The 20,605-nt window shown below is 36.7% G+C and overlaps 4 protein-coding genes across 8 annotated transcripts in view; all 4 read right to left on the reverse strand.

The window, feature by feature from the left end:
* Window positions 1-3,179, reverse strand: part of LOC105155448 (probable serine/threonine-protein kinase PIX7) — a 5,565-nt gene extending 2,386 nt beyond the window's left edge. The window contains exons 1-6 of the mRNA XM_011071323.2: window positions 2,399-3,179; window positions 1,974-2,110; window positions 1,664-1,761; window positions 1,024-1,379; window positions 637-834; window positions 128-556 (exon numbers count right to left, since the gene is read on the reverse strand). Of these exons, the coding sequence (XP_011069625.1) occupies window positions 128-556; window positions 637-834; window positions 1,024-1,379; window positions 1,664-1,761; window positions 1,974-2,110; window positions 2,399-2,606 (1,426 nt within the window). The 5' untranslated portion in view covers window positions 2,607-3,179. The remainder of the gene's footprint in view (window positions 1-127; window positions 557-636; window positions 835-1,023; window positions 1,380-1,663; window positions 1,762-1,973; window positions 2,111-2,398) is intronic.
* LOC105180006 (2-oxoisovalerate dehydrogenase subunit alpha 2, mitochondrial) lies at window positions 3,610-9,514 on the reverse strand. 2 transcript variants are annotated; one of them, XM_011103672.2, is made up of 9 exons: window positions 8,924-9,514; window positions 5,771-5,908; window positions 5,397-5,579; window positions 5,116-5,273; window positions 4,936-5,035; window positions 4,709-4,820; window positions 4,331-4,470; window positions 4,044-4,229; window positions 3,610-3,950 (listed from the first exon to the last, which is right to left on the reverse strand). In XM_011103672.2, the coding sequence occupies exons 1-9, from the start codon at window positions 9,317-9,319 to the stop codon at window positions 3,783-3,785; spliced, it is 1,581 nt and encodes a 526-aa protein (XP_011101974.1). In that variant the 5' UTR covers window positions 9,320-9,514; the 3' UTR covers window positions 3,610-3,782. The 2 variants fall into 2 exon arrangements, with proteins under 2 accessions (XP_011101974.1, XP_011101981.1); XM_011103679.2 differs by lacking the exon at window positions 8,924-9,514 and adding an exon at window positions 6,161-6,589.
* Window positions 9,054-14,850, reverse strand: LOC105180000 (putative pentatricopeptide repeat-containing protein At1g77010, mitochondrial). The gene is made up of 4 exons (XM_011103664.2): window positions 12,570-14,850; window positions 11,204-11,677; window positions 10,832-10,924; window positions 9,054-9,188 (listed from the first exon to the last, which is right to left on the reverse strand). Exon 1 carries the CDS (start codon window positions 14,654-14,656, stop codon window positions 12,596-12,598), a length of 2,061 nt encoding a protein of 686 aa, XP_011101966.1. The 5' UTR covers window positions 14,657-14,850; the 3' UTR covers window positions 9,054-9,188; window positions 10,832-10,924; window positions 11,204-11,677; window positions 12,570-12,595.
* On the reverse strand, window positions 15,063-18,769 carry LOC105180018 (pentatricopeptide repeat-containing protein At3g26540). 4 transcript variants are annotated; one of them, XM_011103701.2, is made up of 4 exons: window positions 16,239-18,769; window positions 16,078-16,134; window positions 15,487-15,521; window positions 15,063-15,383 (listed from the first exon to the last, which is right to left on the reverse strand). In XM_011103701.2, the coding sequence occupies exon 1, from the start codon at window positions 18,680-18,682 to the stop codon at window positions 16,562-16,564; it is 2,121 nt and encodes a 706-aa protein (XP_011102003.1). In that variant the 5' UTR covers window positions 18,683-18,769; the 3' UTR covers window positions 15,063-15,383; window positions 15,487-15,521; window positions 16,078-16,134; window positions 16,239-16,561. The 4 variants fall into 4 exon arrangements, with proteins under 4 accessions (XP_011102003.1, XP_011102007.1, XP_011101991.1 ...); XM_011103705.2 differs by having other exon boundaries at window positions 15,487-15,642; XM_011103689.2 differs by having other exon boundaries at window positions 15,063-15,521.

The following is a 20,605-nucleotide window of genomic DNA, read 5'->3' on the forward strand; positions in this document are numbered from 1 at the left end:
AGGGGGGGGGGGGGGGGGGGGAATCATGCTACAACAGAATGTAATTTTCTACAAAACATAAAAAAGATTAACTTGAGAGATGCAATAATTGCCTTTTGTAGGTTCCATATTTACCACAGTTGCTTACCAAATAAATGCCACTCCAGTGATTTATTACAGATATATTCGTAGACCAAGATGTTTATGTTTTCTTTGCGACAACACCCAAGAAGCATCACAATGTTCTTGTGACACACCAAGCTTAGGAGGCATACATCAGAATGAAATTCCGAGAGACCTTGTGTATTTGCTTCCTTTTGCACTTTTACAGTAATGAGCTGCCCATCCTTAAGCTGACCTTTATACACAACTCCGTACCCACCTTCTCCCAGTAAATTTTCAGATGAAAAATCATTTGTCGCAATCTGTATATCAGAATAACTACAGCCCATCAAATACAGCTCCATTTTCATCTCATCAGACGTTAGAGGTGCATCACAATCTGTCTGCAGTTTTGTTTGCTTTTGCATCACTATGTAGGAATCAAGAGATTCCCTTTCCACTTTAGCATTGGTTCCTGTCAATTGTTCATCGAAATTACAAACATGTCGAAAGTAGAAACAGAACAAGGACCTTTATATACAAATTCGCACCCACCACGTCCCTCTAAATTTCCCGATGAAAAATCATCCCCGGCAATCTGTACCTCAGAATAATCGCATGTCTTTGCATCGAGATCCAATTTCATTTCACTAGCTGGATGATGAACAGGGACATTGGAATGACTCCTCAGTCCTTGTTTTTGCATCACTGGTGGAGAATTATCATATTTATTTATCACTTTAGTATAGCTACCTGTTGAAGACAATAATTAACATGATTCCTGATTATTACGGGCTAATTTCAACGGTTCATCAAAGTCAAAACATGGTTAATGCAAGAGCAACAGCTCAAACAAAAACTTGAATCAGAAAGATGGAAAGCTTACAGTTGATGCTTATACCAGAACTCTAAATTCAAATATGTTCAATTAACATTTCTAACCTGATTTCTCCTGCTGATGATTTGAGCCAAATTCATCTGGTGAAAAAACGCCTTGCTCCTTAGATTTGGATGTAAGTGAAGATGCAAAGCTGCTCCTCTCACTATCAGAGCTTTCCTGGGAACTCATAGATTCATGGTAGCAGGGAGAAACGCTTGGCTGCTCGTTGTTGGTATTATATTCAACAGGTAACAGAGGAACAAGCTTAGAAAATGAGTAAAACAGCTTATGCTCGGTATTAACAGTAGCCTTGTCAGAATAATAAGGCCTCAAAACCTCCAGAGAGAAGTTATCAAGGATCAGAGCGACTTTGCATGGTATGTGTTTAAGGTAAAACCTCGATTCCTTTCTTAGGTGCCTGTCATTGCAAATTATCAGCTCCCGTTCAAAATAAACATCAAGAATGCGATGAAGGTAAAATTATTATTCAACTTCAACTTCTGAAGATGCTAAAATTGATTTATCATCGATAGAGCCATCTTATGGTGCAAATTATAAAATCTTGATATCATTGTTAGTGCTAAAAAGTTATTTGAAGTTAAACGCAACAAACAGTAATTATAGAATTGAAAAATGATGACATTAGTTCAGTATGTATGCACAGTCAATAATTCAAGATAGTGAACTAAAGGCAAACAGTACCTATCAAGAACGACCCATGTTGCGTTTGAAGCTACAGTTTCTTGTACGACAACCTTATTGAGCGGAGCTCCAACAACAATCTTAACTTCTATACCAACCTACATACAGAGAGTGTTATTTACAAGAAATCATGATATCTGGACGAGCACCGCTCGCAACATTCTGTTCTTACAGATAGTTTTTCTTCTCTTCGAAAAGAAATTAGAAACAATGCTAACATCATAAAACATTTTTGCTAGCAAACGTCCCTGGTGGACCAGAAGATTCTGTCTTTGAGCAATCATTAAAATGAATACAAGAGCATATTTACCCCATTGCCTTCACATTCTTCAGCACTACGCTGGAGCATCCCTGCTAATGCATCAACCATCCTTGAGACTTCTCCTTTGATTGCACGGACTCGTGTTCCAATGAAAGAGTCGGGGCCTATTTGCATTTGGAAACCCACTGTGGGGATACAAAGGTTACAACAGAAACTTAAAGACGTGTTCAAAGTGAAAAGGCAAAATGACAGAGAAAGCACATTGAACCAAATGCATGACTATCACTGGTTCGGATGCAACTCAAGTATTAGAAAGTTGACTCTTCATCACTCAGTTACACAACCCAAACAAAAATTTGAACCAAATTCAGACCAACTACACCCATAATGAGCCAAACATGATTCTCAGAACCCCAAGCAGTTCAACATAAAAGGCATCATGAAGCACATTGCCAGAATAGACATGAACTTACAGGGATGAAGCATTTTATGCAAGACCCCAAGCACTGTAACCATATCCACTTCTTGAATCATGTCATCCCGCATCTGTATATTAGCAATAATTTCCTTAAACTCCCGAGCACTATGATTTTTAGTCGCATCATAAGCAATCACAATGCGTCCTGGCATGAGATAATTAGTACTTATACTACTGCTGCTCCTTTCACCGGGCGATGCCATATAACTAAGAGAATTACAACGTCGCAGAAACAGGAGATTTTTTTAATGCAATGCTCCAACTAACTCGACCTGATACGAAATCCACAAGCATAACACAAGAGAAAGGAGAATTCCCAACTCCTGTAACAAGAATTCTTGAACAAGAAAGAACCTTTCGTCCTAATGCTGAATCCAGAATGCTATATAATGTACAGTTGTCTGTGGTAGCACAAGAAAAAGGGCAAAGTTCCAGGTACGGCTTCAAGAATTCTTAAACAAGAAAAATCTTTTCTTTCTGCTGATGCACCTTTGTTTCTGTCTAACTCTGTCTGGCTGTGTGTGTAGAAAAGGGAGAATATTAGGAGTATATATCTGGTTGGAAGGGAGATATTCGAAATGGGTTGTGGCGGCAATAAACAGAAACCGTACATGGATGAGTGACAGCGATGATGATTGCAAAGTTGCTGTAGATAACATCAAAGTTGGGTGTTTCTGTATATTGGGCAATCAAACAGTGACTTAGGTTTCTCCAAAAGACTTCAAAACTACGTTTGTTTTCATTTACAACGGACTCAGTCTGTTACTAAATTTAGCTAAATCTGTTCCCCATCGGCCCAATGTTCTTCAACTATTTTGTTACTCTATTTGGCACTTGAATCTGGTGCCATAAAAATTTGTATTTCTACCGACTACCATATATCCTCTTTAAAAACATTATTAAAGATAATGAAATGATTAGAAAAGTAAGCCAATTTCGTATTTCAAGAAATTCATTGTTCAATGCAAGATCATCCAAACTTATACCAGGTGACCATGGATCAAAGCTTTGGCCATTGATCCCATAAGCTAAAACTTCTTACAAAATGCTAAAAGATGGATCTTGCATCCAGAGGAACTTTCTGAAGACCAGTTGAATTAGTGATAATTGATAAGTGATGACTGCAAGCATCTTTATAGTTGAAAGATAACTGATTCAACAAAGGGCTGATGACAGAATCTAGATTAAGGCAATGAAAGAAAGAAGTAATTATCATGAAAATCCTATGTCTTTATTGCCAGCTCCGTACTTTTGTTAATTATATACATACAATTTTGTCAAGCTATTGACTTCACGCGGATGGAGTGCCTATAAATGGAACATTCTGAAGTTTGACGATATCCGGCCCGCACATAACCTTGTACGTTATGAACTATTATCTACAGGGGAACATCAGCTGGGAAATCCTGCTCATGTCTCTTGATGGTTTCTCTGAGTGATTTCTCTTGCTCGTGGAGATTCAATGGGAGACGGTCATAGACATCGGTAAATAATTCTTTAAGAGAAGGTTTTTCTGTTTTATCAGCCACTTGAATTGCATTCATTACCTGCAGCAGAACACGATAAGAAACGGTTATATGGGCCTAGTACAGATGTAGATACAACAAATAGAAACCAGGTTTTTGTTACTTAAACTCAACCTGCTTCCTTATGCTTCCACGAAGCTCAGTTTCCTCCTCATCTGTCCACCAGCCGTTTCTCTGAACCCATTTTCTGTATCGGCCCAATGGGTTTCGAGCTGTTTTCCAGTATTCAATCTCATTCAGTGGTCGGTATTTGGTGGAATCATCTGATGTTGAGTGGTGACCTACTCGATACGTTAGGGCCTAAACATTGATACAGAAAAACTAATAGAGTTAATATTCTCTAGATAAGAGTTTCAGGCTGAAGAAAAGAAATGCAGAGAAACAGGTAGCTCAAACTTCACCTCAACTAGTATCGGCTTCTGCTCGCGTATGACCATTTCTCGAGCTGCACGAATTGCACTATAAACAGCAAGAGTATCATTTCCATCTATCCGTATACTACGGATTCCATATGCTTGGCCCTTAACAACGACACCATCACCTGCCACGTATAAACGAAAAGAAAAATCAATGCTATCTGTTTCAGTTACATGATGATATAAGAAACTACTCTACTGTCATCAAAGATATCCAAACTTGATAGCTTCTCAGTGTTGATAAAAACGGAAAGCATTTCAAGAATATTACTATTTCTTGCTCAACTATCGCAGTTTTCACATTGAAATGTGTGTTAAATGTGAGTTACTTGTTGCTACTATCATATGAAAGCTAAACTATACTTCTGAACTGGTCTGATATTGGGGTGCTTATGGCCCATCCATTGTTGCGGCAAATGAACAAAACAGGAGCTTCCATAACTGCTGCAAAATTCAAGCCAGCATGGAAATCTCCCTGCCAAATATCTGAGCATGTTAACATGTGCCAGGATCTCATTGCACAAATATAAAGAAAAACACATACAACAAAGGGCACAATCTTTGCCACAACTTGCAATAACAAAGTCTACCTCACTCGTGCCTCCATCTCCCGTGAAAGCGACTGCACATGCCTCCTTGTTATCCATCTTAAGAGAGTAAGCAATGCCAGCAGCCTGAGGCAGCTGCGTTCTGACAAAAAATGCAACACGTAATTTTTCATATGAACAATTTATTAGTTCCAAAAAGCTAAAAAAGATCCCAGAACCTACGCAATAGGTGATGAAACAGTGACGAAATTATGTTTCTTAGAACCATAATGCACAGGCATTTGCCTGCCTTTACCAGCATCATTTTTCGTTCCAAACAATTGGTTGGCAAATTCTTCAATCGTGAACCCACGCCACAAGAGTATCCCAGGCTCCCGATACTGCATTACACAAGATTGTTCTCAGTTAAACCTTTCCCATCTCAAAACAAGTAAAACGTATATCAGTAGACATGTAATCTACCCTCAAACAACATCCAAAACAATCTACAGTAAATCATTTACCTGAGGCAATATAATGTCATCTGGTGAGAGTGCAGCAGCAGTGGCAATATTGATGGCCTCTTCTCCCATTGAGGTCATGTAAAACGATATCCTCCCTTGTCTTTGAGCTTCATAGAAAATATGATCCATTATCTGAAGGGTCACCATGCTTTTGTACATCTTCAATGCTGTTTCTTTGTCCACCTAATGCATTTTTGTACACAATAAGTCCTTACATGACATGATCACTAACAAAGAAAGTACGAAGCAACTCCAATGGTTCTTGTCAAGTTTCAAGCTCTATCCTGACGCACCAAATAAACGAAAATCGAAACTCTTTCAACAAGTCCACGTTCTTGAAATTTAAACCAAAAAATGAATATTATTGTATATACCTGCTCAGATCTGCTGCCTGCAAAGGGATAACCATCATCATCAAGAACGCGATAGCAAGGAACTCTTTTGTCAGTGGACTCCGAAATGAACTTTATTTGAGGAGTAAATGTGACCCTTCCACCAGGAAAATCAATGGACTGTAAATTTGTCAGAAACCAAACAGTTGTTCAATTCCTTTCCAACTTTTCTTGCTCATATACTTCATTGTATGCCTCATGGGGTCTTCATAATAAAGAAAATTGCAAACTTTCTGGTAAAATTCTAATCTTTTGCCATGTAATCAACCTTGAAGTTAGAATTACAAATATACTAAATTCCTTGATCATCATTAATCAAAGCAAAACAAAAAAAAGAAGCATGCAACATTGTTCAAAACAAAACAAAATCACCTGAACATTAACATTGTGAGCATCTTGTTCCTGAAGGTCAAATAAAGGAGCATGTTGTGACAACAATGTGTGTGCTGTTGTGGAGAGGGAAAAGCAGAAAAGAGTGTCATTGACTGCAGGTAGCTGAAGGGATTCAGGGAGTTTGGCAAACAATGTCAGCCTGCAGCTCCTATGATGAATCAACACAGATTTGCGGATTGGTTGTTTGAGGATGTTGGCGAGCAAATTCATGTTGGAAATGAGTGTGGGGATTGTTTGTTGCTCAGAATTAAGGAAGAAGAGAGAGAGAGGATGGATTTTTAAGGAGGGAAAGACAGAGGAGCAGCAAATTTTGAACACGAGTAAATGCATGGAGGAGTGAAACAGACATATGCCACAAAACCGTACATGACATTAGCTGACTTGTCATCTCTTCCTATCCTTTGTGCCTGCCTGCACCTTCATAATTACTTTCTTTTTTTTTAAAAAAAAAAAAATACAATTTTAGTGGTGCGTAAGTGGTTACTATATTTTAAAAATGATCCTAAAATTAAAAAACTTTATCACATTTAATAATATATTTTATGATATTTTTAAAATTATTCTGAAATTGAATAAATTTAACATTTAATCTCATAAATCCCGAAAAAAGTTAATTAATTGTCATATTTTCTTTATTTTGGAATCATTTTTAAAATTTTATGAAGTAAAGGATTAAATATATCGGATTTTTTCAAGTTTGAGACCATTTTAAAAATTTTGTAAAGTAGATAACTAAAAGCGTTGAACTTCCTACCCCATGACATTAAAAGTGTAATTTTACCTTTATTTTTTTTTCAATAAAAACCATTAATTATAATTTTGAGTACATTAAAATATTAAATATTAATTAAGTATATCAATAATTTCCAAAGCATACATTGAAAAATAATAAATATTCAGAATTTTTTTCTACAAAAATACCTTCATATATGGACTTTGTGCTTGCTTGATTTTAGTTTTTAAGGATAATTATATTTATACCTCTTACCTATATTCTATTTTACATCCCTAAAAAACGTTAATATTTGGATATCAAGATTAGTTTATGTATTATGCAAAACACAGAAATTATTGATCTAAAGTCAGGGATATGGACGTAATTATCCTTAATATTTATAAAGTCCACACGATATTGAATTTTGATATGTGTATATATCAAAATTAAAATCTTATAATAATACAATTTTTTAAAACTTGAAAACTAAAAAAGATTTAACTCAAGTGGTGAAGTTAAAATTCCAAAACCCAAGAATGTTAGTTAAGTATAAATTAGTATTCTTTTCACATTTAACCTTAATTTTGATAAATCGATACACATTTATTTTATTAGTAACATGAAAACAATGGAAGCCTCTTGTTATAATTGATGTTTGATATTTTCTGCACCTTCCCACAAGGCATGGAACTGTCATTCCAAATGGGCCACCTTAATAGAATCTTTTTTTCTGGTGGGCCAACATTCTGGGCTTATCGTTTGGGTTCACTCCAAACTTTCGCTTTCTCATTGGGCTCAGATGGTAACCCAATACACTGCTCACTCATATCCATGTAATATAATAATAATAATATTTGGAGAAAGAGGTCTGCTATAAACTGACATGTCAGAGAAGCATTGATTTCCGTACATTTGGATGAGAAACGACAAGTGGATAATAAATACACCAGTCAAATCACTCATTTCTCATTTTTTTTTTTTTGTGGTCTACGGATTTTTTATACTCATCCACTTGATTTCAAACAAATTATAATTTTATTTGAACTGTTTTTGTTTTATTTATTTATATTGTAAATTATATTAATTCACATTCCAATCTATAATGTGCTAATAGTGTAAATAATTACTCACTTCATTTCAAACTATCAAATCACCGCACAGTTTGGTTCTTATATTTTGGGGCAAATTTCACGTTGGTCCTTCAATTTTTTGAAACATGATTTTCATTCTTAATTTTTACATATCATTGCAATTTTGATTTTTAATTTTTTTTCAGACATGGTTTTGATCTCTAATTTTCATAAATCGTTATAGTTTTGAATCATTCCGACACTCTTAAGTCAACATTTTTAAACCCAATTTAATGGTTGAATCAAAATCGTAATAATTTATAAAATATAGAGACCAAAATCGAGTTTAACCCAAAATAGAGAAACCAAAAGTGTAATTTACTCCGCACAACAGAACATGTCATTTATTGGATGAAAAGGCAAAAAAATCAACATCTAATTATGGCGTCTTCCACATTTCACATGACATCTGCATATTTCATATACAAAGAGGTTTTCTTTTTTTTCTAAAAGTTAGTATGAAGCTTAAAATTATTTCCACAAGTATGCTTGCTTTATATATATATATAAGGACATACTTACATGAACAGTTATGTACGTAGTTATACATGTGTATTAATTATACAATAAGTACTTGTATATATTGGACAGTCATCTCATCTGTAACAACCTCAAATGTCAAAAACATGTTTATTCAATATTCAGGACGTGTTGTATAAATCTCCGTCGATAAGTCTAGACTACAACAAATACTTGCATGAATGATTGTCGCATGTTCTTTACCTTTACGAGCAGGATATGAACCAATCATCTAACTATGTGCAAGAAAACCCAAAGGTAAGTTTGTCACCAAAAACATTAACCTCAATCATTTGACTAAACTGATATGTTATTACATGCAAGAAGTTCTGGGGAAGAAAGAAAAAGTAAAACTTGCAAAATTCAAGAAACAGTTACCTGGTTTTCATCCTCATCATCATCAGTATAAGATACTGCTTCTGCTTGTTCCCCAGCTCTGGCTGATTCAAACCGCCGGAAAGCCAGAATGTTGGCTGTCTTATCCCACAATTCATGTGGTTTTCTGGTGAAATTACCAGCCAAGGTCTTGTAAGAAGAGCAGGCATGAAAGAAGGAATAATTTGGAGTAATCAACCTCTCATGAATCTCAAAGGGACAAATCTTTGTCTTGAGAAAACGTGTTATGGTCCTTGATCTTGCAAGTCTGCAGATAGACATTGGGAAAAATCGTTTCCAAAAAAGATTCGAAACCAAATGTTTGTGTTGTGTGTGTGTGTGTGTTATGGGTGAGAACATATAGAGGGGTTCGTGTATGTAATGACAAATTAAATGCATAAGGCAAGCTATGACTATAAATGGGGTTGTACATGATATTTGACCAATTTCTTTGGGATTGAACTGACAGAAGAGAGTAGGACAATAAATATCCTATAGTGCCAAACTCGGGGGACATCTGTAGCCCATATCATCTAACCAAATATTTTTTCTTTTTTTTCTTTTGTGTGTGTGTGTGTGTGAGAATTCTGTAAGCAAAGTTCAAGTCATCCACATCTCTGATGTGATACACTAAACTTTTGAATTCACCAGAAAATAATTCTGAAAAAAGAAAATCCAGAATTTAAATTGGAGGGCTAAGAGGAGTACAATTCAAGTCTTCCACGTTTTTGGTCAATTATTTTGAAAATTTTCTTCTTCCAAAAAATTAATATGATGCTTTAATCTTTTAGCAGTACCATTTTAAATGGGAAGCATAATTTCCTAAAATATATATATTTTTTCCGTAACCACCAATCATTTTTGTTAGAGTAAGTACCATCTTTACCTTCAAATCTTCTAACATGAGTAATTTCACAAAGTAAAAGAATCAAACAAGAAGGAGTAAATTATATTGGGTTATTTTAAAATTTGTTATAATTATAAATACATCTCATTATTTGAAAATTATAAATACCTCTTAAAATTAATGATCGTGTGATAAATACCCTTTACAGTGGGTTTTGACGAATAGATATTTGTTAGACGACCATTCATTTTATAGAGTATTTATAATTATGAAAAAAATCTCACACGAGCCTATTGTAATTTACCTAAAAAAACTATTTCACTATTGTCCAGAATCCTAGCATTTATTAGAGGTCACGTCTTTACCTACAAACCTTTAAAGCACCACCACCCCAACCAAACAACATGAGAGTAATTACTCATAGATGCAAAATTCAAATCTAGGATCAAGTTTACATTTTAAAAGCTAAAGTGTGGGAGAGAATTAGATAGTAGTAAATTGTATACATAATTAAGGATTGCTATTATTGTAGTGATAAAAGATGCCAAAAAGTAAAGTGTAAGACAAAGGATGGGATAGAAACGGAAGCATATCAACAAGGACCAACACAAGTACGTGTCGCTCTAATCTTACACATCATTAATACATCCTAACTCATTGCTGTCCTTTCTCGACCTATTACAATCCTGCCTTAGGGTTGGCTGGCCCTAGCTGGCTGCAAGTTTGCTATCAAAAGAGGGAATTAATGGTATCAAACAGCAATAAAGAAGCTCTATTTTCCTATCTCTAGTACTGGTTCTTGGCTAAAGCTGCCTAATTCTAGTACCCATTTTGGAGTATTTAAAGCATACTAGTAGAAGTTCAACTGAACAGATTAAAGATCCATGTGAAATTTTGGCCAATTGAGTTATGATAGGCCAGCATGATGTACATCAAGGGATTTCTCTTTCTTCTTGCCTGATTTTTTGCATGTAGTTTCTAGTGAGTTGTTGAAAGTGTAGAAATATATTTGTGGTATTCACACCAAGAAAATTGGCCAAGATTACTGGAAGAAGACTTCTTACCAACAGTATCAACTCTTGATGCCATAATCCTGCAACCTCACTCCACTACGGTCGCGAAGGATGCCAGAAAACTTAATTGATCCGATTGAATTCCTGCGTACAGAAACCACAAAATTTAACGACATTAATGAAAACGGAAAAGGTAATGCAGAGGAAGGTGTCCAACTGCAGCAGTAAAAGTGATGATAGTGGTCAAGAAAAATGTAATAAAAGCACACGACTGCATGAAATGACAGCATAACTCAAAAGTAACCATCACAAATTTCTTTGATTTGAAAATTAATAGTCACAAATACATTATGATTTCAAAGTTCATCCACAAACTCCTTCAGAGAACGCTTGTCATTAATTTACTGAATGCAAGTCACTTACCAGTTGCTAAGCATTATTTGCATCCCCGTGTCTCTTGGGCCAAAAGCTGCAAAACTGAATAGATTTCCTTCAATCAACGGAAAATTCGATTTCCTTCAATAGAAAAGATGTGGTCCCTTCTAACTGCAGCCAGCTACTTTCTTTCCTCATCTACTTTCTTACTTAAAGAACGGTTTCCCATCTACCACTGTGCCCATACATGCTAACCAAATTCATTTAGGGAAGCTATACATGTGCTTGCAACTGCATTATCTTCTGTCCTACTTTCAATTATTTCCTGGCTTCGAAAGTCCCCAACAAACACAAATTATGATTCATACAAATGCTGCGAGTTAGGTCAAAATTGCAGTATCTGGAATAAATCAATTGCGCCTTTAGTTCTACCAGCTCAAAACTCCTCATCTGCATCATAAAGAATAATGCCAATTTATTTTGTTCAACCACATGCTGCTTCTGCATTGAACGCCCATATAACTGCAAGATATAAGAAATGGAAGGAACAAAGTTATTAATTACAGATGGAATTTGGGAAAAAGAAATGGAGGAAGATGTAAGAAAATTATTAATTAGATTTGATCAACAGTTTAAATAGCAGAAATAATGCAATTCTAGAGATTCACCTTTCATACATCCACTAGGTAATGTACTGACCTTTACATCTGCGAGAGCATAAATGACACTTTTGGCGAGTCTGTGAATGCAATGTTGAATATGGTTCTTTAATTAATTGCAAGAGCAGTCCTAACAAGGAGTTAAAGCGACAACTACACATTTCACCCAAACTTAATATTTCTCAAAATCATCATAAATTCAATTTATTTACAATGTAGGAAGAGATATAGCATGGTCCTCTACGCTGAGTAGCTAACAGCATTTTCCAAAGGAGCAGCTATTTCTCAGAGGTCGTATATAAATAAGCTATGTCACACACAGCACATATACAGATCCAAACTTCACATATAGTAGTAGCAACAAATGTATACAGCTTTCTGCGGTTACGTTCCATTTGGCAGAGAAAGTTATTAGCATGTCTCTTTGCAAACCATTCTTGATCTACTGAGGAGAAGAAGAGTAGAAAGCTCGAGCTTGAACTAGCCTACTCAACTGAATAACAGATCTGACCTCCATTACTAGGAAGCAAGTGACTTTAACTAGACAGGAACTTCCTCCTATAGTTTACCTTTACTTGCATTCAGAGGATAATTGCAACCAAAAAATAAATAAATAAAAGGAAAAGAAATAACGTAAAAGTCCTTAGGGTGCTGTAAAGCTACCAGTTCAAGATGCAAAGAGAACTGAAAATTACTCTATAAAGATAATTTACGTAAGTCATTTAGAGTGAAGGTGCATCAAACAAGTCTTTTACCTCCAGGGAGTAATCTACATTCTTCCTCAAAGACTGCACCAGCTTCTGCCAGGACTCTTTTGGATTTTCATATCTCTCATCAACTCTCTCACCAATGCTGATTGCTTCCAATCTCCGCTAGAGGCCATTACACCTGATAACTGTACAAGAGCACCTGAATTTTGAGGATCAAGTTCAATAATTCTCCCGGCCACTTTCTCAGAAAGAGACTTATCACCCTGTTCTATGCACCCTCTAAGAATTGCAGACCACATGTCTGCATTGGCCTGATGAGGCATCTCATCGATAAGATCAATAGCTTCTTGAAGAGAACCTGCTCTTGCAAAAAGATCTATCATGCAAGAGTAATGTTCAATACCAGGATCAATATGATAGTCGTGTTTCATTAGGTAAAACCAATTCTTTCCTTCTTCTACTAGTCCACAATGATCACAAGCAGATAAAACTGCAGTAAATGTGATTTCTGTAGGTACCACACCCTCATGTCTCATCTCATCAAATAGAGCCAAAGCTTCAATACCATAGCCATTTGTAGCATAACCCATCAACATTGAATTCCATGAAACCTCATCAAATTTCATCATTTGGTTAAACAGTTCTCTACCCACTTCGACAAAACCACATTTACAATAGAAGTCTATAAGGGATGTAGCTATAACCTGATCAAAATCCACACCAATGACAGTAGCTCTAGCAAAAATCTGTTCACCAAGTTCAAGCGATGGAATGCTAGCACATGCACTAATGGCACTAGCTAGGCTGAACTTGTCCATACTTAAGTTGATCTTATTCATCGTGCAAAAGAGTTCTAATGCTTCCACGGAGTAGCCGTTCTGAACCAGACCCACTAGCATGGAATTCCATGAGATCAAACTTTTCAATTTCATATCATTGAAAATGCAGTTAGCTTCTTCAATTCTACCAGAATCACAGTAAATGGTGATCATAGAATTAAGCAAAACAGTATCATAAGTTTTGAGCTCACCAAATAAGTTACAAGCATCAATATGACTCCCACACTTGGCATATGCATCAATTAGTGCACTGGCAACGACTAAGTCGTGAAAACTTCCCAACTTATAAGCATGGGCATGCAGTTGAATACAATTTTTACAAATGCCTATACTACTGCAGGCACTGAAAACACTAGAAAAGGTAGAGAAATCTCCCAGAACCCCTTTCTTGTGCATGCTTTCAAAATAGATTAGAGCCTCCACTGGGTCATCATTAGCAACATACCCTGAAATCATACTATTCCATAACACAACACAAGGATTAGATTTGAGTCTAAATATTCTTCCAGCGTCATCCATTCTACAGCAGTTAGCATGGCCTGAAATCAATGATGATAGAGTATAATCATCTGGATCCTCCATCACATTGAAAAGACGGCTGGCGCTATCCAAATCACCGCACTTTCCATACATGTTCATGAGAGAACTTCCCAAAACCGAATCAAATTCCACATCATCAAGTATCATCCTAGCATGAACTTGCTTCCCCAATTCAACGCCGCCGAGCTCTGTGCAAGCTCCAACTGCTGTTGCCAAAACAAACGGGTCCCACCTCAATATGCCACCACTTTCATTCATCTCCCACTTTATAAAATCCTTAAACAACATCAAAGCCATCCCTGGTTCCCCACTTCTAGCATACCCGTGAATCAATGTATTCCACGCAACTTCATTCTTATTTGGCATCTCATTAAACAACCCCTGCGCAGTACCCAACTCACCCTCTCTCGCTAATCCCGAAAGGACAACATTCCAAGAGAACTCATTCTTATGTGGCATTGAGTAAAACAAATTCAACAAACCATTTCTGAGTCCTGACCTTGCATATCCTTCGAGGAGGGTATTCCAAGTGAAACAGTTTCTCTGAGGCATCTCATCAAACAGGCGTCGGGCGTGATTCACTCCTCCACACCGCACATACATTTGCAGAAGGCGGTTGGCAATGGAGAGAGTCGAAAACAGGACACCACTTTTGAGAAACAGAAGGTGAAGCTGCTTCCCTTGTAGAATGGAACTGGGGGTGTTCAAGGAATTGAGTACACGTGCGTAGGAGTGAAAGTCTTGAAAGTCCATCGGTAACCAACGGTCGTGGTTCTTGCGTTGGTTTAAAGTTTGAGACAGAAAGTATGCAATATAGGTTTGAAATTTGGCGGCTGAAGGTCGAAAATCTTGACCAAACCTTCAACCACATTTCTACAGTGAGATTAACAAGTTTCGGTGTCAATTGATTGACAGCTTCTGTGTTTATACATATTTTGATGTTCACTTTCTCGTAAGGACTCGTTTATTTATGTGGTTTGCATAAAATTTTTATAGGATTTCATAAATAATAAATTTTATAAGTTATTTACTTGATTAATCCGATTAAATGTAGTAATATTTAAATTACTTTCCTAAATAAAATGATTGATAAATCAATATAATTATATTTTTGCCCTTTTCTTAAAAATTTAGGTTAAAGAGATCGAAAAGAATTAGCTTGGTGTTATGAGGGATATTTCAAACTTTTTTGTTCGCAGCCTTTCCACCTACAGATTGGACGGATGGATGAATGAATGAAATGCTGATCCACATACAGGGAGTATCACTCTATCTCCTACTTATATATAACAGGATACAATGACATAGGAAAAACTGACGCTTTGTTCAGAATCGTTTTCGGCCCATCTCCTTTTCTTCTTTGGCCCGTTTTTGGTAGCGAAAATCCTCGCCTCTTACTACTACTCTGATGTCTCCGAATCTCAAAGATCTATAAGAAGAGGTTTTCATCGACACCAAGCCTACAGCAGCCCTTAGCTCCCTTGTGCATGCAACCAATACAAAATCAGAGAAGTGATTTTGTATATTCATACGATGACATGTGTATGCGATCCCAAATATAGAGCCTGATTGCTTCTCCTGACCTGAGAAGCTGCTTGCGACAAATTCTGCTAGTATCCTGTACATGGAGAATCTTTAATTTTTACATCCCAATAGCATCTTTCTGCATGGCTTTGTAAAGAAATTTTGATATAGACTTGTGTACCAAATTGTGAACAAAACACCAATCATTCAAGTTCCTGCAATACAAAATTGATCACAGATCCAATGTTTGACTCGAAGAAACCCCCAGAAGCATTCAGACACAAACTCCTACTAGTTAACTTACGTTGCAGGTGATCCAAGCTAAATATTTGCTTGTGTACCACTTTGCATAATATTGAACAGCAAACAATTCTAATCCAGTTAAATTGCCTAAGTGGGAATGGAACATCTGAGAGGGAGACCATTCCAATGACTTGAAGCTCCATGTACTAAGGGTTCTCATTTCAGGTTGGATAACATTCTACTCAAACAAAATATGCAGGCGCATTCAAAGAACAAATAGATGAAAGTGAGATAATTAGCAGAACTAAAAATAGACTTGCCTTTTACTCTGCCCTTAGGCTTGCTGATTTATGTAAAATCTTTAATATCAATATTCATCAAAGACACTGTCCCATTCAAGTTCATACCTGGAATGCTTACATGGCCCGCGAAATTGATGAGGTCCATGATCCTTCACAAATCTCCTGAAATGAATGTACTGATAATTAGATTGACAGGGGCGTATTACTAAGCCGCAAGATTGACATGAAACTTTTAATGCCAAGACCAGATTAATACAATTCCGCACCTAGTTAATCATGGAGCTGCTAAAGAATTGTGGTTTAGCTCCAAATCCAATAGCAGTATCCAGCCCATTGGTGGCAGTGCCATCTTTCCAGTAAATAGTTTTTCATATATGCTCTGTTTCTCAAATTGAACAAAATGAAGCTTAACAGCTTTTCCATATATGCTTCTCTTTGTAGACCTCTACTGACAGGACAGGTGCCGGAAGTCACCACATCCACTGTAGCCAGAAACCCCCAATTGCTTGGGCTTCTATCTGATGACCAGACAATTCAGTATATCGGTCGTATATAGTTGTGGGTATCTCATGCAACTAATTAGGTGTTATCAAATTTCAAATCGGAATGGAACCAAGGGATTTAATTCATTGAGTCGATCAGATGCCCACTCTCCTAGCCTGACGCACTTATACTTTCTACTAAAATCAAATACTTTTGTCAACATAGTAGCAGTCGGTTTGAAAGGCATGTTTTCCATAAAAACCTCAAGCTCATCCATATATCCATACTGACCATATAGCTCAATCATGGAATCATAATGCTCCAGCTGAGGCATCAAACAGTATCTTTTACTTATTAGTTCAAAATACTGCCTACCCAGTTCAACTCGACCATCAGAAATACAAGCACGCAAGACAGCTTGAAAGGTGACATGATCTGGCTTAACGCCTTCCTTTTCCATTGTCTCAAACAGTTCAACTACCTTCCCACCCATCCCATTATGTGAACAACCCAAAATCATCGAATTAAAGAGAATCACATCTCTTGAAGCAGCCTTATTGAAAACCTTCATGGCAGATATAATACAGCGACATTTTGAGTACATGTCAACTAAAGCTCCACTGATGACAATATCAATATCATAACCATTTCTGATCATAAACGCATGGATTTGTTTACCTAGTGCAAGTGCAAATATATTTGCACAAGCAGCCAAAAGTGTTCCAAAGGTAAATTTACTTGGCTTTGTCTCTCCCAGCATCTTCCAGAAAATCACCATTGCTTCTTCACTCAACCCATGACGAGCATAGCTAGTCAATAAAGCATTCCAAGAAACCTTATCTCGCAAATGGCTCATCTCGTAGAACCAAATTCTAGCACTAATCAAGTTGCCACACTTTCCATACATGTCAAGAAGTGCATTCCCAACAAAAAGATTGGAGTAGAAACCATGCCTATATGCATATCCATGAACTTGCTTCCCCAGTTCCAAATCTGGAATTGCTGCACACACATTCAAGATCAACCCAAGTGTAACATGATCAATTTCTTTAGTCCTTTTGCGCATCAATATTACAAAGTCCAGCGCTTTATCCCACTCGAAGAACCGTGTGTAACCTGCTAACATCACATTCCAAGATATCACAGTCCGTTCTGGCATGTCATCAAACAACTGTCTCGCTTCAGTCATTCTCCCACTCATAGCATATGCTGACACCATACAGGTATAGCTGATCAGATTTTTGGAACAAGGCAAGTCAAAAATCCTCCTGGCACTCTCCAAATCCCCACACTTGGCATACATGCTGATTAAAGTACTTGAGACCACTTCATTCTCCTCCACATTCACCTTAATGCCAAATCCATGAACTTGAATACCTTCTTTAAATCCACCAAAACTCAAACAAGCAAGAATGGCATTGGACACGGTAAAACTCATTGGCCTCACCCTCATTCTTATCATTTTAGAAAACATGTTCACCGCCTCATTTCCCTCGCCAGCCTCCAGATACCTCCTAACTATCACATTCCAAGAGACATCATTTGGACTCTCGATCTCATCAAACATCCTCCTCGCATCACTCATCCGCCTACACTTCCCATACACATCCACGAGTGAGCTCTCCAGGATAACATTTCCCACAAACCCATATTTCAGAACAAGGCCATGCACCTGCCTTGACAGCCAAAGCTCCAAGACATCTCCACAAGCCCCAAGAACACTCGCAAACGTGACCTCACTAGCAAGCACCCCCTCCGCATTCATCTTGGAAAATAAACCCAATGCATCTTCGGCACGCCCATTCCTCGAATATGCAGTTATCATAGCGTTCCAAGACCCGCCATCTCTCGTCGGCATTTCGTCGAACAACTCCTTGGCATCCTCCAAGCAATTGCATTTCCCGTAAGTCTCTATGGCCCTGTTGAGCAAGAACACAGGTGGATTCGGAGTGAATGTTACTAAATGCGATTCGAGCTTCCGGGTCTCGACGATGGCTCTGTTTGACGCGCAAATTCTGAAGAGATGTGCGTAAACAGAGAAAGGAAAAGGAACTGCAGACGAGAAGAGAATGGAGACTGCTTTTGCAAGGCGGCCGAGGCGGACGTGGTTGATGATTGTGGTGGTTAGCGCCCTCGTGGAGAGCGGCGAGTCGGGCCGCTGGCCGGCGACATTTGTGGCAGCAGAGCCAAGAAGGTTGCCGAGTACAGAGCCCGCATTCGTGGCCATGTAACACGAAAATACTTGTCTTCTTCTTGCTTTGTTACCTGGGGCAAGCAATAGAGAGAGTCCATACCCACATGGGCCTAGCCCAATTACCAACTTCAGCCTACTGCATTACCCGCAATCAACATATCCACTTTTTAAGCCCTGCCACGGTGGCATCTAAAAGCGTGTAACAATTTCAATGAAAAATAGACTAAAAGCGTTGTCACAGAAAAATAAAAAATGAATTTTACACTACATAAAAGAGTGGGTTTCAAAGAAATTCCCTCCATCTCAAAATGAACAAGAGAGAAATTCAAAATTGAGTTATGGAAAACAGCTACAAATCTGTCTAACATGACCAAATCTGTTGTAAGTATGCTATATATAGTCATAATAATTTATTAATTAATACAATATGTCAAAAAGTACTTCATTTTGAGGAAATGAAATTTTAACTTTTCTTTTTATCTTTTTTCAAGAAGACTCAAAATTATTCTTCCAATTCCTTCTTATAACTCCAATTCATATGGGAGTGCATTCGATATAATTATACAGAATTGAATCGAAAATTTGATATGTCAAAATAGAATACTAAATATATAATCGAATTTCTCAATCGATTTGATTGAAAATGACATTAACTATTTTTTTTTAAAGAGTTTAAAATGACAAAAATTTTAATTTACCTCTTGTAATGCTAAATAAATCATGTCCAATTCCAAATTTAATTCGCACATACAAGAAAATAAAATACTTTATTGGACTACATCTTCCCCTAATCTTTTACAAAACTAAGGTATCATCAAAGAATAAGTTTAACTTATCTAATGTAAGTAAACGTCCTATATTGATTGCAGACAAGGAGCATGAGCAGCTTATGAATCTTCAAAGCCTCATTCTCTAGCGTTGTACTTTTTTAGAATAAAACTGTGAGACTCATAAAAATTCAGAATAGACAATACCTTATGCAATAAGGTATAATTGAGTTGCAAACCGTATCATTGGGCACCATTTGTGGCAACGAGGCCATGTCCCTTTTCCAAGCCCTTTGTCTGGAGGATGATAATATAGGTAAACTTCTCACATTGATTGTAAACGAGAAGTGGTTTATAAGCCCAAATGCATGCGCTCCATGGTAAGACGTATTTCCAACATAAAATTATGAGACTCGTACAAAATCAGAGTGAATAATATGTCGCACAATGTGGCATCAATCGAGTCGTAAAGTGCATCGCTTGAGCCTATGGAAATGAGGGAATATGTCCCTTCCAAACCCCTCGTCTGAGGGACTGATAATGTAAATAAGTGTCCTACATTAGTTGCAGACGAAAAATATAAATAACTTGTAAAGTCCCAATACCTCTTCTACTTAGTGAGGCACCATTTTTAGATAAAATCATAAAATTTATAAAAATATACAACGGACAATATTTTAGACAATAGAATGCGGATCAAGTTGAAAACTGCATTATTAGTTTATTACTCTTCTCAAACGTCTCACCTCTTAGTGAAAATCGGGAGTAAAGAAAAAGAATACAATAAAATTATTTTTTATTACTATAAGTGGGCAAGAAAATGATTAAATCACCTTTTACAAAAAAAGCCCTGTTTTAGGGAACCTAATCAACTTTTATGATTTTTTGTTCATCAATTTGGTCCTTTATACTTATTAAAATTAGAAAATAACCCCATATTTGAACCTTGCTAGGGAAAAGACAAAAACAAATGCATCACTATCTTCATGTAACAACATTCGCCCCCATTATTATGAAAAATATCTCACTTTTCTTGCTGTCCATCCCACTTTATTTTTTTTAAAAAAAAAAAAGTAAATGTATTATGCATTATTCACATAGCTTAATTTATTATACGTTATAATAAATAAATGTATCTTCTACTAAGAAATAATGCGCAAAAAAAAAAAAAAAAAACTCTGGTCATCTA

This window comes from Sesamum indicum, linkage group LG2, assembly GCF_000512975.1.
Source record: "Sesamum indicum cultivar Zhongzhi No. 13 linkage group LG2, S_indicum_v1.0, whole genome shotgun sequence".
Lineage (NCBI taxonomy): Eukaryota > Viridiplantae > Streptophyta > Magnoliopsida > Lamiales > Pedaliaceae > Sesamum > Sesamum indicum.